This window comes from Protomyctophum parallelum (assembly GCF_964188405.1).
Source record: "Protomyctophum parallelum genome assembly, chromosome: 2".
Lineage (NCBI taxonomy): Eukaryota > Metazoa > Chordata > Actinopteri > Myctophiformes > Myctophidae > Protomyctophum > Protomyctophum parallelum.
The window spans coordinates 36,913,836-36,939,983 of record NC_139699.1 but is presented as its reverse complement, the minus strand read 5'-3'; the positions used below and the strand labels follow the sequence as shown (position 1 = coordinate 36,939,983).

General features: G+C 41.3%; 2 protein-coding genes across 3 annotated transcripts in view; one reads left to right on the top strand and one right to left on the bottom strand.

Moving 5' to 3' along the window:
- kif18a (kinesin family member 18A) overlaps positions 1–9,555 on the bottom strand; it is a 31,011-nt gene extending 21,456 nt beyond the window's left edge. For both annotated transcript variants that reach the window (XM_083791331.1, XM_083791332.1), the window contains exons 1-6: positions 9,451–9,555; positions 8,457–8,808; positions 7,198–7,355; positions 5,027–5,131; positions 4,004–4,114; positions 3,619–3,816 (exon numbers count right to left, since the gene is read on the bottom strand). In XM_083791331.1, coding sequence (XP_083647457.1) covers positions 3,619–3,816; positions 4,004–4,114; positions 5,027–5,131; positions 7,198–7,355; positions 8,457–8,775 — 891 coding nt within the window. In that variant the 5' untranslated portion in view covers positions 8,776–8,808; positions 9,451–9,555. The remainder of the gene's footprint in view (positions 1–3,618; positions 3,817–4,003; positions 4,115–5,026; positions 5,132–7,197; positions 7,356–8,456; positions 8,809–9,450) is intronic.
- A 385-nt stretch (positions 9,556–9,940) lies between these two features.
- Positions 9,941–26,148, top strand: part of mettl15 (methyltransferase 15, mitochondrial 12S rRNA N4-cytidine) — a 350,818-nt gene continuing 334,610 nt past the window's right edge. Inside the window, exons 1-2 of the mRNA XM_083791360.1 lie at positions 9,941–9,983; positions 12,422–12,681. Coding sequence (XP_083647486.1) covers positions 12,445–12,681 — 237 coding nt within the window. The 5' untranslated portion in view covers positions 9,941–9,983; positions 12,422–12,444. The remainder of the gene's footprint in view (positions 9,984–12,421; positions 12,682–26,148) is intronic.

Sequence of the window (26,148 nt, the reverse complement as noted above, 5' to 3'; positions counted from 1 at the left end):
GCTTGTTTAGAGGTATTTTTGCTCCAAACACATTGATTATAGTCCTGGATAACCTTATCACCACAGAAAAAAACCTGCAGATTCCATTTGGCCTAATGATGAGGTTTGTTTTAAATACACAACGTAACAGGTTTGGTCATCAAGTAATATACGTGAAATACAAGCTGTTGGCGAAATAAGATTAAGACAAATTATGTGAAAACTTATAGGGGGAAAAAATACAATTCCTGAGTATATGATCTCCCTGAACCAGCAAGATTTTATTCAGTATTGTACTGCACGGCTGTTCTCAAACAAACATGGGTCAATCAGAATGAGGTGAAGTGAGAGCCATGGTTGCTAACCGAGGTTCTAGGCTAGCCAGATGCTGTTCCTGTCTAGCTGCACCTCAACTGGTGTAGTGGTAGGTGCGTGCCATGAGTCTGATAGTTTGGCTGAAGGGTTTCAGTATTGTCTTGATTAATTCCCGACTTTAGCACTTTACTTCATAAAAACAAAATTGGCAATAGTTATTTTAAAACTTTTTTTCCCCCCTTTTTACAAAAAGGGGGAAAAAAAGCAAGTTAAGCTGACAACAATGATCAATTAAGTATATCTCTGCAATATCTAAAGACATGTTATAGCAACCACATAATTAGTGGTCAATTCTTTCTTCCCAAAGGGGCAGATGACGATGGAATTCTCTACATAGGGTGCAGCATAATTTAAGTCATCTGAACAATCGTGCAAATATTATCTGATGTTTTCTAAAATGTTCATGCATGTACATACCCAGACCTAATGTAGGACATTGTGTTTTTCTGATGTAGACCTCTTGACTTTATAGAGTCCACATGTGGGGTAGATTTAATGTTCTTGTTGAGTAGAGCATGAACACACGATTGCTGGGCTTTATGCTGCACATTGCACACACTTTATAGAGTAATTCTCTGCACCTTGTATGCCCCGTTTAATTTTCAGCTCATATTATGAGGCCTCAAAAATCTAGGGCAAACACTAGACATTATTCTTGTGGTATGCAGACTCCTAGCTAATTGTTTGCATACCATCTGTTAGTTCTGACACAAGGCAATACACCTGTGACATCCAGAATTGCTGGACAGCAATACTGTGGACAGCCAATGTCTGTGGTCGACTATGTGGAGCCAAGAGATGTCTCAAATTTTTAATCAGACGGTGCCATTAGACTGCAAGACTGCTTTTCATCCAGTTACAGTTCAACGTTTTCTATTAAGATTTTGATTCATTCTTTTTTCTTAGGTTATAACCACACTGGAACAATCATTAGGATATCAGGCTTAAAAATAACGTTAAACAAAATGTGTCCATATACAGTAGAGTACACATTCTTTGACTCAACAGTTGCAAGTTCCGTCAATGGCAGGTAACACTGAAAGATGGCTAGATTGACATTGTGTATTGTGTAATGTATGCTAAACTATTGTAATATCTCTGGAGTCCGTTTTTAATGGTAACCCATTTTGTTGGAACTATAAACTAAGGAGCAATGCCAGGTTAGTAAGGCACTGGGTGTAAAACTAGACAACATAGTTGAATAAAGGCAGAAAGTAAAACCAAGAGTCATGACATTGGCTCATAAGCATCCACACTGGAGCACTAAGACACAAAGACAGCTCTGTTTACAACCACAGGTGAAGCTCATTAACACTAAACTATGTGGTTTGAATCAGCAGCCACTGAAACCAATAGGAAACCAACCTCAATATGAAGAGTTAAGGTTGAGTTACAAACTGAAACAGACACCCTGACTGGTCTGCAGTCACTGTGCAGCTGGTCTAGAACGGTCTATAATGACAATAATGACACAGCTACAGGTGATTCTCAATCTCATGGAGATTCAAATTGCAAGAATTCAAAGGAAATGCTGTAGAAACACTGAAGGAAAACAATAATCTCTTCTCCGGCTTGCAGCTGCCATAGCGCCATTCAGCAATCAGCACTACATTTGTATTGAGCAAAACGTCAGTTTTTACGTCAGGGGTATTTATGACAAATGACAATTTGGTAAGTATTTATTACTTATTACAAGATGCAATACTTGCAATCACATTTGAGCAATCATTAGCAAATAAATCCCAGTTTCCCTCCACAAAGAAAAGCAGGAACTGATGTAAATCAGAGCTGAGTAGCCAATCACTGAATGAAAATAAGTGCTGCAAATAATAGGCAGGCATTTTTATCTGAAGTAAGTAGCAAAATTACATACTGAGTGCATGACAGCAGATGTTCCTGTCTGGTAGCAAACCACCACCTCTTTTTGAGACATAAATTCCCTGTGGGCCTACAGTAAACTGTACAGCACTGGTAACCTTTGGGATGGGGCAGTGTTGTGGTTGGTACAGCATACAAAAGGGACCAAAATGCAACACTCGATTGGTGGCTAGTACCAGACTGATCCAGCACAGCAAGGACATAAAGATATCTTTCCCCAAGAATGAAACAAGCTGGTCGGGACGGGTCACATTTCACTATGGCGGTGGCACGTTTGTGCAGCATTTCCTAAATGCATGTGGCCTGCTTGCGTTTGGGCCCCTGGGACTGGTGCGTAAAACGAGACGACTGGTTGACAGGTTAATGTATGCAACTGGAATGAAATAATACCCAAATACTCAGTTGACTCCCCCACTTCCCAGGCTCCTTGAATCATAGGGAGGTCAGATATTTACTCTATATTCCATGAGAATGTCAGGCACATTATGTAAAATTACAAATTATCCCATTTAGCAATCAACAGTTATTGCTGAGCAACTACAAGTATAAAAACTAAAAGACTTGTTGTAAACACCAGAAACAAAGGTCTGCAATGGGTAAATCTAGACTAGTTGAACATCAATATGCATCCATATATTTTGTAATGCATATAAACAAGCATTACAATTTCAGGATCACCAGTAAGAAGAAAACAACTAACAGTGGCAGTTATTGGGTTTATTTTAAAGTGTGAATTGTAGACCTACTAGCCCAATCACCCATTTTAACTGGTCGATAAAAATAAAACATAATAGTCCCATGTCATATGTAGGATTCTGTGTCACCGAGTGCACTCGCGCACGCGCGCACACACACACACACACACACACACACACACACACACACACACACACACACACACACACACACACACACACACACACACACACACACACACTAGAAGTACTAACACAGAATAAAGTGTTTACTGTATTTATTTTCTGAATTAGAATTAATTGGCATAGTATCTTCTCAAGAAAAGTTGCTCTAGTCTATTTTCGCTCAAAACGCAAATGGAAATGCAAATTTCTGATAGGAAAGGAAAACTATCATAAACTAATCACAAATGTCAGCTGACATAGTTTGAGCATACATACATACATGTCTCAATGATATGTATAATATATAAGGGCATGTCTGCACGCCTAACTAGGCAGGGATGGCAGAATGTTGCACTGGCTACAGTGTACTTAGAGAACACGTGTATAATGTAACATTGAACAATGTAACATTGAATACAGCATTCTTTCAGGCTTAGCTTTACTTATGCATGCGTGAATTACACACAAAGTAGTGCATCTAAGTAGTACTCATAGACATGGACAATTAGGGACAATTTTAACTTACCTTGGGATCAGCAAGAGCATTGATAACATTCCCTAGAGCGAGAAGTGACTTGTTGATGTTTGCGCCTTCACGGAAACGTGCTCCTTTGCAATTGGTGGCACTGGCTCTCTCTGAGCCCGCCAGGTCTATCAGGCTCATTTTGGCCACACAGGCATTAGGATTGAGGCTGGCAGTCTTGTCCTTCTGCTTCAAGTAAATCTAGAGGACGAGAAACACAAACATGTCAACTCACGGTCAATCACATTGAGAATAATAAGAATATTTAGAGGCATGCTATCCCGTTGTTGAAATCTGTCTACACTAAAGGCATCAGTGGTTAGAGTACTAATGATCATAATTAGATTAATTACAATTAGACCTAGTTCACCTTCCTCAATTGAAATACCTGAAATACAGCATGGGAGCGAGAAGAGTTGGCATTCATATCAGTTGGATGCTGTGTCCTGTTTTGATTGCCATATTCCAAAGCCTCAAGAATGTGGTCTGCAGACTTGGGCTTCAAAGAGTCAAGAGGAGAATGACATGTGTTGGAGAAAAAAGCATTTCAGTTCAATCACGATTGCACTGTGAGCCGTATGGCAAGGTGTGTTGGTGTTCTTTCCGTTCAACATCATGTATGCCCCATCAGATTACATTAGGGTGCCGTGCACATGGCCATCACACAGAGACTAGAACCAAAACTCAAGAAGTGATGAATCTTAACTTCTGATTGGTGACAATACAAAACTAGTTGAAATGGCCAGAATTATCCCCTAGATAGATACTTTAGATGTAAACGGAAAAGTCGGATAAAACAGATACGTTGGGGCATGATGGAGTCAGAGCGACAGAAATATCAATTTATTTTACTATGCTAATGATTTTATGAGAATAAAGTCTTTAATGATAGAACCAAGTTCTTGAGGAGAGAGAGAGAGAGAGAGAGAGAGAGAGAGAGAGAAAGCACTTCCAAAGTTCACACACTCCAGATTTTACTGGAGTAATAAATCAAAATTGATTATTACTTTCACGCCAAAGAGCCTGGTGTTTTTGTAGGCCACAGTTCAGGCTCAATTTACACATGGGTTTTGAGAATACAGAAGTTCCTTGTGATTGTTTAGTTTTCTCAAATTAAATTCAGTGTAGCTCCATGTGCACAAGTAAACGGAAGCTGCATTGCTTTTATAAATTAGAAAGCAAAAAGTGGAAGAGCCAATCAGTGGCTGTGCTTTGGGCCCAAACAGCTAGACCGGTCTGCAGGATGATAATGTGAATTCATGATGGTTTACCAGGCTATATATATATTGAAGACCATGTATATTTTAGGCATGAAACATGGTGACTATCAATCTTGTATGCACCAAATTCCACAACAAGAGAACATAAACGATAGAGTTGACAGTTGAAATAGATTAGAATTGTCACTAACCCGATGCAATGTGAGGCCTGTCACCACGACTCCTTTATTCATGTCCTCCCTCACTGCCAGGGGGCCAACATTAGCCAACAAGTCTCTGATCTGCTCATTGTAAACCTGCAAACATGGAGAAATAAAGCATAAATCAGTGGCAGATTAATGAATCCGTCACACACTGATCTTAACTAATTAGCCCTTCGCTAAGTGCCTCCCCAACCATCCTTGTCCAATAGAGCGTCGCAGTCCCACCCCCTTTAAGAACGACGAGTGGCCCAGGAAATGAATCCCAATGCATTTTGCTGATCTTGGCCGATCAAATAATTTATAAGAAGAAAAACAAAACAAATAGTGTTGTCTCCTGCCTTTATTTTCTTCTTTCTAATGATTTGATCGGCCCAAAATATTGTGTTCATTGTCATGATTTGTCACGATCCGAGTTGGCTTTGTCCGCGGCGTAACAGTCTTTAAATAAATACTTTAAGAAAAGCCTATGGGCAAAATGCATTGGGATTCATTTCCTGGGCCACTCGTCATTCTGAAAGGGGGTGGGACTGCGACGCTCTATAGACCGATTCCGTAGCGGGTCTCATGGTCGCAGCCTACGTATTTCCTGTAGGCGGACTCGACGTAGCTGCAGGGGTAAAACCCTCACCAGGCGCACCTCTTCCACTACAGTGAACGGCAGAGTGACTGATGTTAGTTTGCCTCAAACTTTACTCCTTTACCTGCTTTTTTACTAACACTAACATTACAAAGATGCCCAGAACATCGAGATGAACCTGTGTAGTTTATGGCTGCTCCAACAGTAGTGGCAACATAAAAATAAAAATAAACGGAATGTCAAAATATCCACCGTGGTGGCTGAGACCAGAGCCATTGAGTAATGGTTGAGACAAAGCAGTGAAGGGTCCTGAAAGATACATAATTTCAGTCTTACCCAATACCCAATCTTTCTGTTTTATGAACACAAGGCTGCTGTATTTTATACCTCATATAAGCATTTAAAGTATGAGGTATAAAGTACAGCAGCCTTGTGTTAATAAAACAGAAATATTTGGTATTGGGTAAGACTGGCGTTATGTATCTTTCACTGCTTCGTCTCAACCATTACTCAATGGCTCTGGTCTCCGCTACCGCGGTGGATATTAGACATTCCGTTTTTTTTATGTTGCCACTACTGTTGGAGCAGCCATAAACTACACAGGTTCATCTCGATGTTCTGGGCATCTTTGTAATGTTAGTGTTAGTAAAAAAGCAGGTAAAGGAGTAAAGTTTGAGGCAAACTAACATCAGTCACTCTGCCGTTCACTGTAGTGGAAGAGGTGCGCCTGGTGAGGGTTTTACCCCCGCAGCTATGTCGAGTCAGCCTACAGGAAATACGTAGGCTGCGCGACCATGAGACCCGCTACGGAATCGGTCTATAGAGGGTATGCGCTTGACATAATCATCAAACCCGGGAAGTTATGCGGGAACGTCTACTGAGTGGAAAAAAACTACTTTCTAGCCTTAACAGCCCATACATCCGAAAAGTTGTATTTGATTGCATGTTAAGCCATGCATTGACAGCAATGAGGTGGCGAAAGCTTGACCTGCATAGCAACAGTTCCTAAACTATTTTGATTGGCATTGGAGAATAGCTTTTTAGGGTGGGATTTAGCGAAGGGCTAATTAGCATTAACGTTTCATTATAATTGTCCTAAAAGAAACTAGACATTTATTTTATGTAGTTTATGAAACAGCGGTTCCTTGGGAAGCATCTTAGTCAAATAGGAAGTACAATAGGGAAGGCAACAGACACCCCCACCTTCCAGAAGTCAAAGCTCTTTGCATCGAGATGATTCATGTGGACGTCAAATTTGGGCATTTTTTTTAGAATGGTGAATTTTTCCAAAAGGCAGCAATTTTGCAAGTCTGACCGATGTATTGTTTTTGTATGGTATTGTGGGATACATGCCTAGTCAGCCTACAATTTGTTTGGTATATCCATATATCTGCCAAAAAAGCTGTATATATATATATAGATGTATATATATATACACACACACACACACACACAGGTATATATATAGACCAGGCTTTCCTCCGAGGTGACGCGAGGTTAGCAAATGTCAGGTAGCAGAGTAATTTCTGACAGAAGCAGCCAATGTAGATTGCAAAAAGGAAATGTCTAAAAAAATACTCACCTCGAGATATGAGAATGAAATATCAAAGTCTTTCTCCTCCTTGAGTGACTCCATGCGCATGAACAGCTCCTTCATAGTGCGGTACATAACCCCCGGTTCATCTGGTGAGCCTAACATCGTATGCGTTTTGCCTGCTCCAGTGGCACCATAGGCAAACACTGCAGAAAAGAGGAGTCACACAATAAATAAATAAATTACAACATTGTTGGTGATGATGATGACCTTGTAAGCTTGAAAACTATATCAAGCCATACAAAGTAATGGAAACAAGTAACAATATAATGCATTTCACTCAGGGGCAAATAAATGCCGATGCATTATTTTGCACAATAAGAAAACCAGTAGTTTGTCCATTGTTATTACTAGAGCAGTGCCCGTGGGGCCTCTACATGCAAGTCGGAAATGCATGCCCCACCAAGATACTATTTCTGTGTCCCTGTTATGCCCATATGGAGTTTCTTTGTCAGCATGCCCAAATATGGAGTCTATGCAGACGTCAGAATGATGTAAGAACAGGCCAGCTCCATATATTAACACTGGGCAGGGGTCCTGTCCAGAGCCCGGGCAGAGGCCTTTTGTGGCGGTTCTGGGAAACTGTGGGTCCGACCGACTCGACATAGGGCAATGCACTCCCTGTGGGAGTGTGGAACGTGTGTGTCGAATTTGAAGTAGGTGGGGAGAACGGTTCTCGAGGATATCGTCTCCGCCAGACCTAAGCTGTGAGCAGCTAATCTCCGGCACTGTTGGACCAATCTGCGTGATCTCAGCACACTCTCCCTGGAGGCCAGAGCAGAACCAGTAGGTCAAATATTCCACATCGGCCTGTTATAGTGGCACCATTAGGCCGATTTGTGCAAAACACATTTTTTTATATTACTTCCACAGATTTTGTTCAAAGATCACCCAAATCGGTGCACATTATCTATATAGTCAGTCAAGTGATCAAGACCATCTGTCCGATTTTTCATAATCCATCACGATTGGCTAAGATTGGCATTTAAAGTTTGCAGGAGTGGCTCGTTTTGAACAAATTGCCTCAAATCATGAACACTGCCACCAATTGCCATGAAATCTTTGCACGCACACTCCCACTATGCAGAGGAAGAAATGTTTTACATTACTCCTACAGATTGTCCAAAAATCACACAAATGGATATGCATTATGACTACAGTCATGTGATCAAGTCGGATCTGACAAATTTTTCATCTTCCTAACATAATCACTGTAACAAAATTTATTTATTTTAAGTGAAACTTACCTGTGCAGTTAAACCCAGCCAAGACTCCATCCAGAACTGTTTTCGTAGTGTTCTCAAAGATGTCCACTTGGATAGAGTCCTCTCCAAATACATGATCAAACACAAACTTGAGGTCTTTGTTTGGCCTCTTGTTCATGTCCCTGTTTCTTACACGTTTTGACCCAAAACACAAGATATCCTCCTGTTGCTTGGGATCAAATATCAGCATGTGATTGTCCACAACCTGGACCACGTTCCTGAGGTTGTCACGCTTCTCATTGTCATTCTCTGGCCTCACTCTAACAACCACCTTCACATGACTGCATACCTCTAATGACATGATGTCTCTCTGTAGTGATGTTGAGCAAATGCTCTGCAAAACAAACAATGCCAGGCATAGTTAGACTCATGTAATACCGCCACATCAAGCTTTCAGTAGTTCTTTTTTTGTGTGAATTCAAACAGTAAATAATATTTTAGTAACAAGTGTGTGTGTTTGTGTGTGTGTGTGTGTGTGTGTCATACAGACAGTCACACACAATATTCTATATTATATTCATTCCAGTACACAACCGTACATAATCATGAGTTCCTCGAAGGACCATCAGATATAGTTTCAGCCGGTGTTTATACATTGCACAGTACACTGCTTTACACAGATGCTTTCGTAACGAGTGGGTGGGCTACATGCAGTTAGCCTAACGTGGATGTCAGGGAAACTTTTTCAAAATGCTCATGTTCTTCTAGTTGCACGTACATTATATACGCAAGAAGGTGCTCAAACATTACTTTTCGACACCTTGACATCATTATGTCTCATTTACATTAAAGACAGACGCATGATTCGGGCTCAACGAACATGTAACGTACATGTTAGCTTGTTAGCCAAAGGAGCAAAGAGCACAAAGAGATACATATCTGCCAACGTTAGAATACTTTCTGCTAAGTTACCGGTTTATTTAATATAACTGACGCTGTGTCGCTCATATCTGGCGTAGTGTGCAACGTGTCTTACCTTTATCAAAAACTGGGGATCATTAGAAATTTAGTTTGAAGTGTCGAAGTCCGTGCTAGCAAGAGCTTAAAACGCGGAACAACATCAACAAGCGCCAATATTTTCAAACACAAGCCCTGAACGGTAGATTGAACGTTACTTTTGTGATTGGACAGACTGGTGATGACGTCTTGGTGTGACGAGTTTTGTAGTCCGGTCTGCGATGGATTCCAAAATCCTGGTGATGCAAGGATTAATATGGTTAGGATAATAGTAATATTATTATTATTAATAATAATAATAATAATACTTATTATTATTATGTTGTGTTTTATGATATTCACAAGATTATTCTTCACCAAAATAATCTCCAGAAATTAAACACTTATTACGATGTTTACATCGTAAGGGGACCCCGTCCATAACGCACTTCCGGACATCTTTAGGACTACAATCATGGAAGTATTAGACTACAACTGTCACACCAAGGTGGAGCTCTTAGAGTATATACTCTAAGGTGGAGCTACATAGACGTACCATATAGTCGATTCACGGTAACTATCTTACTGAGAATGTTAACACGTGCAGAATTTGTTTCGTTTTCTGACACTCTGGTTTATTTAATTACTGGGTTATGTGCTCGCAAATGCTACTGGTGATAGTGTACGTGCATCGATCTCGCCTTGTAATGTCACACATGACTTGACGTGCAGAGCTAACGTGTTAGCTGTCATTGTACTTTATTTTGATTTGTGTGCCACACACACGCGCGCACGCAAAAGCTAGTTAGTGAAATATTCTAGTGAGGGGGGGGGGTGCTGGCTATGTCCCTCTCGGAACCCTCCGAGACCTTTTCTGAAATTTGGATGTCACTTTATGTAGGGTCCCTGTGCGTATCTATATTTTCGTATGGGAATTTTGGAACGTGGACATAAATATGCTCGGTAACATCGTATCTGCGGCGTTTGACGGCCTCCTTTTGTTTGAGTTATTCTGAATTTGTGAACTATAAGTACCTATACATACCGCTGCGAATATCTCCTGTGGCGCGGAAGCCGTTAAGTATTTTTAATCTATGTTTGACAGATTTGGAAGCTTGGATTTTTCTTGTTTATTTACCGTTCATTGTACCGCCTCCCGATGTGCGGTTGGCTTGTGCCGGCTACGTTCCTGCCTCTGATCTGCTCTATCATAGCTATAGCGCCACTAGCTAGCCAGATAGGCGGTACAATGAGGTGTCAATAAACAAGGAAGGAAAAGAAGAATCAAAGCGACCAAATCGGTCAAACAATTAAATTAAAAATACTTAACGGCTTCCGCGCCACAGGAGATATTCGCAGCGGTATGTATAGGTACTTCACACATTCAGAAGCCCTCACACGAAAAAAAGTCCTAAAAGAGCGCAGATAGGCCGTATTCACGGTGTTTGTTTTATTTATGTCCGCGTACCAGGTGGCAGGGTAGAGATGGAACAAGACCCCATGCTATCTGGGTCGTCAAAAATGTCAGAAACTTCAGTAGCATTGGGTTCTGCTTGTAGGGCTAGCCTATAGACCGATTCCGTAGCGGGTCTCATGGTCGCAGCCTACGCATTTCCTGTAGGCGGACTCGATGTAGCTGCGGGGGTAAAACCCTCACCAGGCGCACCTCTTCCACTACAGTGAACGGCAGAGTGACTGATGTTAGTTTGCCTCAAACTTTACCCTTTTACCTGCTTTTTTTACTAACACTAACATTACAAAGATACCCAGAACATCGAGATGAACCTGTGTAGTTTATGGCTGCTCCAACAGTAGTGGCAACATACAAAATAAATAAATACGGAATGTCAAAATATCCACCGTGGTGGCTGAGACCAGAGCCATTGAGTAATGGTTGAGACAAAGCAGTGAAAGGTCCTGAAAGATACATAATTTCAGTCTTACCCAATACCCAATCTTTCTGTTTTATGAACACAAGGCTGCTGTATTTTATACCTCATACTAAGCATTTAAAGTATGAGGTATAAAGTACAGCAGCCTTGTGTTAATAAAACAGAAATATTTGGTATTGGGTAAGACTGGCGTTATGCATCTTTCACTGCTTCGTCTCAACCATTACTCAATGGCTCTGGTCCCCGCCACCGCGGTGGATATTAGACATTCCGTTTTTATTTATTTTTTATGTTGCCACTACTGTTGGAGCAGCCATAAACTACACAGGTTCATCTCGATGTTCTGGGCATCTTTGTAATGTTAGTGTTAGTAAAAAAGCAGGTAAAAGAGTAAAGTTTGAGGCAAACTAACATCAGTCACTCTGCCGTTCACTGTAGTGGAAGAGATCCGCCTGGTGAGGGTTTTACCCCCGCAGCTACGTCGAGTCCGCCTACAGGAAATACGTAGGCTGCGACCATGAGACCCGCTACGGAATCGGTCTATAGCCTATTAAGAGCATTGGACCATGGACCAGACAGTATTGACATGTCAGAGATTTTATTCAGTCTCTTTTCAGATACAGTGATGGAAATTGTGAATGACGGATGAGGAGTGATGATTTGACTGGCAAGAGAAATAAATAAATAACAGTAAATAATGAGGATATAAGTCAGGCGAAAGGCAGACTTACATTAATGCATCAGTATACAGGCACAGGAGTTGTGTGTCTCTCAGTGAGAGACAAATGTTTGTATGCTGCTTAGTTAGGCCTATATATCCCTCAGGTGTGCAGATTATTAGCCCCGCCCACACCACCAACAGGCAACCTGCAGTGCTACTGCTCCGCCCCCACTCTCAGCTAGAGTGGTGGGGTTTTCTATAGTTAGGCTATAAGATCCATTGTTTTTTTCTCTGTCGTAATGTGCCCATTCTTTTTAAGAGTTAGTGTAACACAATTTCAGGTGTAGACCATAGGTGTATCAAAGTATTTGACATTTAATTACAAAGTCTCCCAAATATATATATCACATTGTACCATTTGCTTAATTCTCATATATGACCCATCATATTTTCCCCAGAGTTTCTGTCAGGAGTCAGGACCATGATATACCGTGATGTGTCCAAGCTCTGCTATTTGGGGTCAAGACAAGCAACTCTTTCTATTTGGAGAGTCAGGATGCCTTGGATGTTCTTTGTGCACTCATCAACAATTGGCTCATCTAGTCCGTGTTCCCAGGATAGATCTCAAGATCTTTCTTCCTTTGCAACTGAAAAGACTCCTCACAAACCGGTCATGCTCAAAGAAGTGCTTCGTTGCTTAGATGTCCAACCCGCACAGGTAATAATTATTTCTTCTATTTTCATAATTTCAAATTATATAGAGCGAACAGTCACACAACTATAATGCAACAATTATACTATTGTGTGCATCATGGATAAATAAATATATATGATATAATTCCTGGGTTATGACTGAATAGGACCTCATTGTGACTTGAGGGAATTTTGTGAAAATTCACCACTCCTTGTCATATGTAAGCCAGTACCTCGGCTTCAAACTGTTTGATGTACTATCCTATAGGGACAGATGGACATGACACAAAAGCCTGCTGGTGTGGTGGGCAGCAAAGGAGAGTTAATAATGGTGCCCTCCACACCTTTATATGCATAAACTGGGCAGGTGGGGGCCATGGGTCGACAACTTAGTCAGGGATTTCACAATATATCAGTGTACTGTGTTGGCAGGACATAAAGTGCTGCATGAACTTAACACCTCTAAACTCCTCCGCTTCCTGCCCATTTGCCAACTGTCCCAACATAGCTTGCCAATTTGTTCCTATTAAAACAGATGATAACATTTGTTTGAGGAAAGTCATGCAGTACATACCATAACATCCACTTAGTGTTACAGTCTACCAAATTGTAATAATGCATAATTACAGTTGTAACTTGTAACCTATCGATATCTGTCAAGCAATCAAAAGTCAACACACTGCTATTGGCCTCTAATACAGAGCTGTACAATCAGGCAATCACAGAATTCTAGTGGTTAAGTGAAGGTGTGACTATATTCGATGGCAGGGAGGAGCAAAACCTCCCTGTGTTATCAGACAAATTCCCTCTCAAATCACTGGGGACTAAGGTTAATATTTTTGAATGGTTGTTGTAAAGCAATCAGCCATGTGTAGCTGCTTTTATCAGTCAAGCCAGAGTTTGTATAAATGGAGCACTCATGTGATTACGGGTGTCTGAGAGCAAATACTGCAATTAGACCAAAGTGGGTAAATGCAGCCTTTCAACACCGTGCTGTCTCCCACACATGAAATCTGTCTGTGAATATCTACTGTATATGGGCAGGAGTCATATTGCACTATTTTCACAATACATTGCACACACAGTTTCACACATTGTCAGACACACAATAGTATTTTGTGCTATGTTTTTCATGAATACACACTAATTACATTCATTAATGTTAAAGAAAACCGTCAGAAAAAGACTCACACACTCTAGTTCTACATAAACCTTTAAGGAAGACTCCTTAGACAGACTAAGACAATATTTTTGAGCGGTGCTAGTTGCTCCAACACTTGAGTATATGTGTAGCAGCATGAGTCTGTGTCTAACTGTCTATTTAATTTTAGCCTGTAAGAGACCTATGGTTTTCTGGGCACAGAGGGGCGGACCATCTCCGGGACTTCCTATTGGTTCACCAACTATTACTGTTACAAATGGTTTGACTTAACTTTGTATGTGCCTACAAGCAAAAAATATGTCACGCTTAGAGAACCTCTCAAACAATGTGTACGTGCATTGCTTGCTTTCATGCCTAAAGTGCAAGTGTGAGTTATAGACCCCTGGCAAGGAATAGTGTTAGGGTTGCAGACTGTGGAGGTTGTGGTTAGGGTATATAGACCCTGCATAGTCTGATGGAAAAAGTTCATGCAGTGAGATGGAATGGAAGTCATCTGGGTTAGGTTTGTTTGAGTTCTTCTTCTTCCAGACACATATGATGTAAATTCTCCATTCATTGTCAATGGGAATTTAATCTTCATGCAGGAAAAAAATACAGATCTAGTTTAGACCACACATGTATTGGCAAATGACATCATCAACTTGCGACGGGCATTGCCCCTATTGAGTGCAAGATTAACTGTTTTTAAAATAAATACAAATATTGAAGGTGTTTTATAGGGCAGTAAATAAATTTTAAACCGATAATGGCATCATGCTTCAAAAAAGGAATCAGAACACAAACAAATATTACAAAATAAGCTGTTTTAATTCATTTTAGCCATATAAATAAATATAATATGTTTGAGAGTAGGTCATGGGAGAAACATCCAATGTAGTTACTAGTCAGTATATCGAGTTGCAGGACAAACAAGAGATCAACAAAAATATAATAAAGTCTACACACTTTTAAATAATCTCCCACTGTTTATTACAAGCTCAGTCCAACAATGTTTCAATCCTGTCTTGATCTTCATCATTCATTCCTGATGAAGTTCTATAAGGGACCATATGGATTATTGAACAGAAATTGCAATAAACAGTGGGAGCATATTTAGCAGTATGAAGGCTTTATAGGCTTTATCTTTTGTTGTTGAATTGACAATGCTTTGCATGGGGACCAGTATCTTGCTAAATAGCAAACTGCTAATGGACACAAAAGTATCCATTGAAAGGGTTGACCATTGAGTTGTATAAATATCTTGGGATTTGGTTGGACAACAAGTTAAACTTAAAACACTTAAAACACATCGATGCCTTGGCAAAAAAGCGAAAGAAGTCCTGCTTTTCTAATGCTTCTCGCAAAAAGCTGGTTACAGGCCTCTTCCTGTCGCAGCTCGATTATGGCGATACTGTCTACCGATTTTCAAGTTCCTCAACTCTTCCTCAAACTTGACCCCTTTTTTCATGCTGCATTGAGGTTCATAACCAACTCCCCGTATAGGACTCATCACTGTACTCTGTACGTGTACGCCCTAGTGGGTTGGTACTCTTTAACGTCTTGCAGGTTGCTATTGGTATATTCTCACTTTAAATTTGTTCTAAATTTGAACTTGTCCAAAACTATCTCAACCTCAGATCAAACGACTCGTGCCCCCAACAAAATCTGAGGCTGGGAAAAAAAAGCCTTGCCTTTTTTGGACCCTGGTCATGGAATGAACTACAGACCAAACTCAAACTGGCTTCTGTGATTCCCCTAGTGAGCTTTAAAAGGATTGCCATGGGCACACTTCCCAAACATTGCTCCTGCTTTGATGTATAGTGAATGTTGGTTCTCTTGCTTTTTAGTTTATTAGCACATTTCGTTCCCTTTGAGCTTCTTTGGTAGTGGGTACTGTAATTATGAGCGTTGCATTTTTGTCCTGTCTTGTGTTTATTGTTACTGGCAGAGCTGTGTTACTTATTTTGCCTCTTCTCTTGGCCAGTTCACACTTGTAAAATAGACTTTAGTCTCAATGTGGTTTTTATTGGTTAAATTAAGGTTAAAAAAAATGTAAACAAAATCTTTGCGAGGCCTGCTTGCCTACCCACGGCTGTGTCACTCATGGGGTGCAGCCATGAGGACATGAAGAAGCTGTGGGAAGCTGTTTGTGTTTGTGGTGACCCTATAGGTAGAAGTGAAAGCAGTTTTGTTGGTGCACTCTATAGAGGCCCCTTAAAGGGCCACTTCACCCCTTTTCCAACCAGATCTTATTTTAATGATGTTTGGGAGACGAGAAACACTTTCCTGGGGTTTTTATGTGGGTAAAATGTGTTTTTAGATATTTTTGTATTTCAAGGTGCCTGTGATGTCACACACACTGGCCTCACGTCCTTCCTGGACTACATATTGTCTCAGAAAGACAGCCGTCCCCCTCTCCACAAGGTGGGGTGAGTGCACCAAAGCATTATGGTCATTGAAGTAATCCAGCAATCCAGTCGAACCCTAGTCAAACACAGACTACATTATTTTCCTGGCCATAGGGTGCAAAGTTGGAGTGGAGTTCCAGACCCACAGGAACGCACCCAGGGTGCCGGCCTGATTCCGGCGAGCCGCCACGCATCCAAAACGGTTGAGAAATGACAGAGTTACCGTGTGGGGGTCCCTCTACTGTACCCTCCACTGTACTGTACTGTCACTGTACTGGCACACCCGGAATCACCATATATACATGGTATACGCGTGTGTGTTTGTGTGTGTGTTAGGTTGCGCACAGGTGGTGAAAAACAACCATGCTGTTTTCGTGCTCAGACGCACCCAGCCACCCACCCACCCACACACAAAGTCACTTAAGGAAGTGGTTGCACCACTTAAAAATAAAAACCTGAATGATACATCTTGATCACATCACCCCAGAGAGAATGTGTACTGAAGTGTTAGAAGTGTTAGACAAAATCTGTAGGAAGGGTGTTTTGGGTATTTTGAAGAAAACAGAAGATATTGTGAAGTGGGCCGTTATAGCACCACCATGAGGCACATATGAAGTTTCTTCCTTAATTGGCCCAATGCAAGTATGACAAATAAACACACATACAGACGGACAGGGAAGAAAACATTATCCCCTGCCGTTCCGGTTTGTATTATTATTCTTTTTTTTAACCAGAGATAGAAGTTTACTTTATTTAAAGCCAATGTTCCAGTCAGTTTATCCAGGTAAACAATCAAGATTAATCAGGACTGTCCATGGTGCTGAAGTCTCATTGCTGTATGGAGTGCTGAAGGGACAGCGCCCCTTTGTGAACAGTAAGCATGAATGACTCCAAATCGAATCAAATATAAATGGAGTTGGATAAGGAGCTGCTTCACTGCAATGGATTCAAGAATGCTTGTGTGTATTCATACTTCTATATAAATATCATTGCCCTTGTAGTACTCAGTCAGGGGTTTAACGTACACATATTTGTTTCCGAACCATTTTGGTACAGTGCATTTGGTTCTGTGCACATGTGTGCACCAAACGAGTGTCAAAAAACACTATGTACCTCCAATAAATGATGCATTGCTAAAAGTATGATTTCCATTGCACTTGGAGAAACAGGACTGGAAGTTTTCTGTAAGGCATATTTCAAGTCATTATTCAACTCATACAGTAAATCATTGAATGCTAATATTGTTGAGCTAATATTTATTTTCTTCTTAGCTTTCAACAGTAGCATTACTGATCTGTTTAATTGAGTTCAGTATAGTTTCTGAACATTAAATATGCCTGTAGTCAGCTGTAGAAGTTGTGCAATTAAATATCCTCTCACATAGTCAATTAGTTTCATGTTCAATTGTTTTCATGTTTGTATGAATGATTGCTTTAATTATTGTGTCCACAACTTATTTACTGTAGAATAGCCTGTAATGGTGTCGGTTACATTATATTTCCATTCTTTTAACACTGTGTATTATAATGCCAATTCTATCTTTGAAACTATGGGGTTTGTTTTTGTTTCAGTTGGATTCTGAAAGTTTGTTAGGTAAAAGTGCTGTACTGTACTCTCTCCTCCCACCCACGCAAAGGGGAACATCCCAGTGACTGCATACAGAGAGGAAATTGTTTGTTTCAGTAGTGCGAGGAAATCCCAGCTGGCTTGTTGCTTCTGTGGCATCATCCTCCTCCCCCTCCTGTTTGTCCACCCCCTCTACCTCACTAGTACTGATGGGCAAATAGAACGGTTCTGGTGAGAAAGACGAGGCATGGGGAATCCTCCTCTGGCACCGGCTGCTTGGGTTGGGGACCTCCGCCAGAATAGATTAATGAGCCGTCAGCTGAGAGTCCAGGGGAAAAACCCTGTGCTGCTTTACTAAGGGAAAGAAGCTGCCTACGCTTAGACTGCAGTCTCACCACACTCCCCCTTGTGGAGTTAACAAGGCCATAAATGTTAATACTTCCTTTTTTGGACGATTATCCAGAAACTGCTCTTTACCATGTGCATGCACTGTGGAGAGCTTTGATGCAGAAAGTTAAATCATGATTATTTGCCGATGTGACAGATGATGAATCATTGTGTATGGAGTTGCAATAGTATGTGACAGTGTAAAATATAGTTTGCTCACACCCATATGTGCATTTATATTGATACATGATGTGGGATGGCGTATTGGAAATGTGTCCAATCTTCAATTGCAACTTCAGAGTCAGAGTTTTGATCCTCTTGACATCCTATATTCACCCTGTTTTAGTTTGGATCTATGTCCAAGTTCATACATTCTCCAGGATATCTGCCACCAAGTCATGTCTGCCATGATAGATGTAGTTTGACTCTGACAACTTCACACTCTGAATCAGAAGTTCAGTCAGAGTCAAACTACCTCTCTTTAGGAACATAACCTGTCTTACCAAGTGTGAACTACCATCATATCTGGAACAAAATGTCACTTATTAAATATTTAGTAAAACATGAGTCACTACTGATAGATTATTTAGCACAACTCTCATTCTGGGTGAATAGGACATATATTTTACTTAATGATCTTTCAGTATGCATAGTAAAGATTAAATATCGAACAATAGAAAACAACGGTAGTAAAAATGAATATTATACATTGCTCATTGTATTATATGGGACTAGCCTCTCTAGTGGATTAGAATTAAATCATCTCGAAAACGCATATTGTAAAATTCTGTTGGAGATGGGGAGATCCTACATATTTGTTTAAGTCTCAAAAGTACAATTTTAGAATTATGAAATCAAATTCACTGTTGTATACTGTACAATGTTTGCAACTATGATATATCGAGTGTTTGACTCAAGGCTGTGTTGAGTCTCGCTGGTGTAATTGGATGGTTGTAGAGACTTCCTGTAACTGATAACTGGAAGGTTCAACACCACAAAAGCCTTTGTCTGTCTATATCTGGAAGTGTCTTCAAGCAAGACACTAAACCCTTACCTGCCTCAGAGGCGCTGCAAATGGTTCACCTTGCACTAGATCCCACCTTGTGAAATGTGCACCATTATGTGTCACAAAGGCATGCAAAAAGCGACACACTTCTTAATGCATGTCATTTCGTGACATACTATACTATAATATTCATACATACTAGACAGCACATCATCTGATAGAAGAAGAAAAAAATTATGCAGTGATTGTAAAATAATAGAGATAAACTTTATTATTATTGCAGAGAGACTCAAAATAACGATTTTATTGCTTGAACTTGAAGCTGTTGAAGCAGTTCATCGTCTTTGAAAAAGGTATCACAATAATGCATGTAATGGGCAGTAAATATACTACCTGGAGCAAGGGATGTTCTGTTTTCTCAAATGTAAATGCACCACCCCACCCCCTTGTGGGTCTTACCTTTGTTTAGTTTTTTTCACTCCTCTTTTGTTTTTGGGAGCACTGAGTAGTGAAAGAGGAGGCTGGTGAATAATTGATCCTTGTAATTAAACACTCCAGCTAGGGACGCTGGGGCTGATTGACGGCCAGATATTAGGCCCTTGTCTCGTAAGGTTGCAAGTTTAGTCTGAGGTTATCAGTGGCCAGAAGAGTCTTACTCCCTCCCTGCCTCATTACTTTCATGAGTAGAACATTTCATAGTGGAGTGGTGGGGGCGTGGTGTGAAAGACAGTCTGGGACTTCATTAGACAAATGGGGTGCCTCAGTCTATGGTATGCCAAATTGTTGCTGAACAGACAATCCCCTTGTGGGTACTGGGTAGTAGGGTACTTCACTACATCGTCCTGTGGAGTTGCCTCAACCATTTATCTTGCTCATATTCTTCAACTGTAGATTTTTACATGAATAATGTTTATAATAAAAGTAAGCTGTGTCATCTTTTGGGAGCACTTCACATGATGTATAGGTGGCAGCAGCTTTTGAATCGGTTTCCCATGCCTGTATTGTTTGTGTTATAACGATTCTAACAACTTGCACTGTATATGTATATGAGAGAAGGGAAAGCTGATTTCTATACTGTTTACTGAACATAACACACAGGGGTAAAGGAGAATGAGAGGCTGCTATACTATATAACTGCTAAATGAATCACTGGGAGCTGAAAACAGTTTTAGTAACTTTATTGTGTGTGTTACATGCATGCAATATTGCTGAAAGTAGGGAAAATAAACAAAGTGAAACCCACCCAACACACAGAATCAATACTATTACAGAGGAGTTCATGACAATATTTACATTTGTGCGTAGTGCATGAGCGTGGGTATGGTAATCGGATGTATGCCCTGTGGACAGCTGAGTAGGGATGATGACTCATTCCTGCAACACATCCTTGATTGGGGTTCAGATGAAGGCTCACAAACTAAAAACACTGCCAGTGATTTATACAGTGATGCATTTTAGAGTAGTTCATTTTACTATTCCAAACTAGAGAAGCTCGGAGTGCATATCCCCACCAGGTTGGGTTGCATAGCCAGGGCTATGTAAGATCTTGCATCACGTTAACACAATCGGTGCCGGGATGCCTTCAAAATAGGAGTTCTGGGGTGCCGGAAAGACATGGCCAACACTGACCTGGACAACCAAAGTGATTGAAGTGACAGTGGAAACTGGAAACAAATACATATCTTCAGATTTAACGGACCTTCAGTCCCCGGCCTCTAGCCTGGCTTTGGTCATACTGATAACGTGGATTCACTCTCGCTTCACCCCACTATCATGATATCGGGGAGGAGGCGTGAGTGAATCCATGTTGGGTCTGGCAAAGCCAAGCTACCAAGTCTCCACCACTGATCGTTTAGTTTACCTACCAGCCAGCTTGTCTGCAGTGTGTCTGTCAGGCATACTCTGTGTCAATAAGAATTAATTAACGTTCCACTCCTCGCCAATATAGCGGCACATAATTGTCAAATAGCTCTCTGTAGTAGTGAGTCCAACAGTCGAGCCGAATGCGTAAACTCCAGTAGCCAGTTCAAAAGATGCAGACTTGTCTACTTGACTTCCATAGAGTCCAGTGCATTCCTTGAACTTCCGGTCCAGGGCTGTCACTATTAGGCTCCCCATAGCTGCCCAGAGCCGTCATTGGACTGGCCCCATGAAGTGTACAGAGTTGTTGCAACTCTCTCATCTAAATAGCTCTGGTTCCTACCTAGGGACACCCTAGGGACTGCACTTCCTCTGCCAACTTGGGGGGCAGCGGACTGACCTCATGCCTCCTTCTATGCATGAGGAGTCCAAGCTGCTTCTTTTCACCTGACAGGGGGGAATTTACCTGGTCGGACGCAGCGCGTGGAGGGAACACGTTATTCCGACCATTCCTTTCCCCACCATCAGGCTGGCCAGGGGGAGATAGTTTTAGAGACCAGGATTACTGCATGTTTTTGTGAGGGTACCTACCCTTGGGGACACGGGGAGAACATGCAAACTCCAATGGTGGGCCTCAAATCTGATTTGGGTGGAATTGGGCTGCCAGACTCAACAGGGACTTAGTAGCCTCGGTACCAGGCTTTCACTTTGTTGGTGCAAAAATTGAAAGCCTGGAGGAACGCATTGGCCGCTCTGGTCTAAAAGTGGGAGTCAACCCTTCCGGGTGGGCGTCGCTCCAAATTATGTGACGTAGCGCTGCACTAGGGGGGAGAGGAGGGGCCGGCGGTGACGGCCCACATCAAGTGACCTTTTGACCAATGTGGCCCACACCCCAAGTTGAGTTCAACAGGCCTGGTTGGTCGAAATAAATCATTGAATTTCCTTTATGGGACACAAACAGAAAAAACTTCATTTGATTGGTTGCTGACACAGACAGTGAATGAAAGGCAACAGCCTCATTGAAAACAATGTATTTATTAAAACTCTGGAGCGCTGCATGGGTCATGTGACCGCACTGTTTTCTGCCCCCTCATTGGCGGCACTCTCTCTCTCTCTACGCGTATATTCTTTCTACGTCCGAGCATAGACATGGTAACGCCCCGTCTGCCTCTGATTGGCCTACCGACAGAGCATAGACATGGTAGCGCCCCGCCTGCCTCTGATTGGCCTACCGACACAGCCGGTGTCTCCGAGGTGGAAGTTACGAGTGCAGTACTTTCATCCGACGGATCATTGGTCCGAACGACAACCTACCTCCTCCCTCACCCTAACCCTAACCTCCCCCGGGGCAGACACCTAAACCTAACCGCTACCCTCTCCCGACCCGCAGCGCACCTCGGAGCATTGCCCTGTCGGGCCTATGAGTTGTCGGACAAAAGGATGCCCCCCGGAAGTTACATGCTGGATAGTCTGCTGTGCGAGGTTACTCCGTGGTGGGAAATAAATAAAGAATACAAGTCAAGTACGATATATAATAGCTACAAGAGAATGACAGCTTGGCACGCGGGGCAGAAAATTTTATTTTTGTAGAAGAGGTAAACTAATATTGTTTATGCTGTTGGCCTGTTTATTTGTATACATGTGTAAACTTTAAACATTATTGTACTGTAAAAAAAAAAGTATCTTTTCCCTTGATCTTGATCCCTTGATTAGTTTAGTGTCAGTTATTCAATCAAAGCAAACGGCACAAACAATATTAGTTTGCCTCTTCTACAAAAATTAAAGTTACAAATTACTGTTGCGTGTTGCCATTCACTTGTACTTGTATTATTTCCCACCACGGAGTAGCCTTGCATCTCGGAGGACAGGCAAGACGAGCAGTGTCAGTAGGCCAATCAGAGGCAGGTGGGGCGTTACCTGCATGTCTATGCTCGGACGTAGAAAGAATATACGCTCTCTCTACACATCTCTGTCCAGAACGACTGATCCAACCAATAAGCCCATATATGCAATGGGCATGCTAATATAGGGTATAGGCATAAACTGATTACATCAGGGATCTCCATATATGGGCATAAAAGGGAGACAGGTAGACAGATATAGAGGGTTCAATTAAATTCAAATAAGCTTTATTGCCATGAGAAAACATACGTTTACATTGCCAAAGCAAGTCATAAAATAAAATAAAACATTTGAAAATGGGGAAAGTATACAGTTGGAGGTGGTACAGGTAGCATTGTGTAAACAGAGCTACAGTATGTCACATTGTGTCGTTTAACAGTTATAACAGTTATAACAGCAGGGTATAAAGCTTTTTGAAACAAATAGCATCAATCTTTTGCAGTCACTTTGGGACTCTCTCTTCCGGGACTCTCTCTTCCGCCGTAGTCTGAAAACCCACCTTTTCAGACTCCATCATGGCCCGTAGGACTTGCCCTAGCCCCTTAGATAGCACTTTATGTAGACTTAGATAGCATTTTATTATTTTTTATTTTATGTAGTCATAGCAATGTAAGTCGCTCTGGATTATGCCTAAATTGTAAATTGGGACAAACAGCAGCATTTCTTCTCAAAACTAAATTGTATACAAAAAGCCTCAGATTTAAAATATGTTTAAAGGTAGCCGCTCTGTTTACATGTGCAGTAGGTCTAGAGGTCTACTCTGTAAAGATAGTCCTGGTGGTTGTATTTCATTGGATAACCTTTTATCGCAACAAATCTTGCTGCTGTGTTCACACATTTCTCCCAATAGGTAGAGGTGTTTTCAAACTCACTTTGGGTGTGTAATCTGTGTGACTCTGATGTGGGCAGGCAGGTGGTTAGAAAGTGTAGCTCTGTTTCCACCACATTGTGTGTGCAGTGGGTGCATAGTCTGTCTTCCTGGCTGTGTTCACTGTACCTAGTTAAGGCTTTCCTAAGTTTTTGGTCGTTTACCATGTTTAGGTATTCAGCCAATGACTATAGTTTATTTTTAGTGCTAGATAGCATTCCATTCCATTTCGTTTTGGTTTTCGGGTTGTCTCTTTCCAGTATGTCGAGTATAGTTTTATTTTTGTTTTCTTATATAATCTAGTTAAGTCCATTGGGGTTTCCGTCTCGTAGTTGTGCTTGTGTTTATGCACAGAGTCCCTAGACCATCTGACTAAGGGGTATCTCTGTAGGTGTTCTCTATGGTGAGGGCTATATGCTATGGAGCGTGTCTGGGTTGCTTTTCTTTGAGGTGCTTATACAATTTAAGTGCTCTCTTCTTTATTTTGATAATGACTGCTTTGATTTGCAGAGTTCTGCGTGCAGAGTCTTGGTTTATTGTTTATCCCATTTCTCAAGTTCTTGGTTGGTAAGGGCAATGAGACCCCAGATCACGCAACCATCGAGGGAGATGGGTTCTATGACAGAGTCTAATATCTTTAACCAGATTTGTATTGAGATGTCTATCTTAACATTCCTTAAGCTAGCCTGATGGCGTAGAAAGCTCTTCTCTCAGGTAATTTGCAACTTGTTTAGGTTTCCTGTGCTACTCGATGTTTAGGCTGAGGTAAGTGTAACAGTAACAGTAACAGTCCACATAATATTGTTCGTATTCCATCCTGATTGGCTAAGTTGGCTTCCAAAGTTTGCAGGAGTGGTACGTTTTGAACAAAATGCCTCAAATCATGAACACGGCGTGCGATTGCCATGAAACTTTACACGCACAATGCCACTATACATGGCAAAACTCTAGTCAACCAACAATGGGTAATTGGCCAAGTTGCAGTGCCAAGAAAACAATTAAGTGTTACAAAGTAACTAGGATACTAGGTGAACATCAAACTTGCATCTGTCTAAACAACATGCTATCTTAATCCATTGTCCCATAAATAAAGCTGTTAATCCACGTTAATCCATGTGTCATGTGGGAAGAGTAGCCGGTGTCGATTGCTGTTTTATTTCGCTCCATCAATCTCCCCTCTTTCAAGCTTGTATCATTTAAGTAACATTTAGCTGGAGAGGAACGATGGGAACGTACACTGTTTTCTTCCAACTGCTTCGTAATAACAGTGTGAGTTTAGTTAAGTTTTATTTTCATGCATGATCAGTGATCACAGGGATGTGCATTTGGACCTTTTTTGGTAAACGTTTAACCTTTGGACTAAGAGATTCACTGAAAAATATGTTTCCTATGCTATTATCAACTACAATGCTATACTTGAATGAGTTGGCATTTCCAAAGTAACGTACTGTATCTCATTTAAGAAATAGTAGGTTGTGTGTGTAGGGAGTGGATGGTTGATATATATATCATCGTGTGTGTGTGTGTGTGTGTGTGTGTGTGTGTGTGTGTGTGTGTGTGTGTGTGTGTGTGTGTGTGTGTGTGTGTGTGTGTGTGTGTGTGTGTGCGTGTGAGAGATGAGGCTTGGTGACTAGATAAATTAGTTAAGTTGGCAGTGCAAGGCAGCCAGCGGGGTTCTGTTGGTGACCCACGGCAGGCCATTCCATGCTCTCCACTCCCAAATTCTGGAGGTACTGTGATGATCCTGCCTCTGTGGGGGTCGAGTGTCATTCTGGAGGATGGTGTTAGGTCCCAGATTCTGAAGATATGGGATTGCCACTGGCTCCAGAATCACATCCCGATATCTGATTATGATTGCCTTCAATGATGACAAGTTCTGACTTGCCTGTGAGAGAATTACCATGCCTTGCTGTTGTGGCTGTGTATGGGTCTTCCACACGCTACTGAGTTTCCTAACACAGAGTATAAAATGAAAAAGTGTAAAAGTGACCAATATGTGTTGTTTTTTTCCTTATTACTGTGGTGTGTGCATTTGTGCAATCAGTCAATCCACTAAACTCAAAGCAATGGTGAATAGTTCAACCATTTGCCATTTTGGCAAAACATTTTCTTTGTGCCAATAGACACGTGAGCTTGTAGATTGACTATTTGAACTATTTTAAAGGTTTTTTCAAAATAGTAAAAAATGGCAAATAAGTTTAGGCATAAGGGGTAAGGGGTGGTTCAAGATATAACCCTAGGTTGTTTGGAGCATTGGCCAAGGTGTCGACAGACAGACATCCTGTGCTTGCTGATCTAATGTTGTTGGTTCTATCCCTGGCTGCTCCTCATGGATTTCTGTCAAAGTGTCTTTG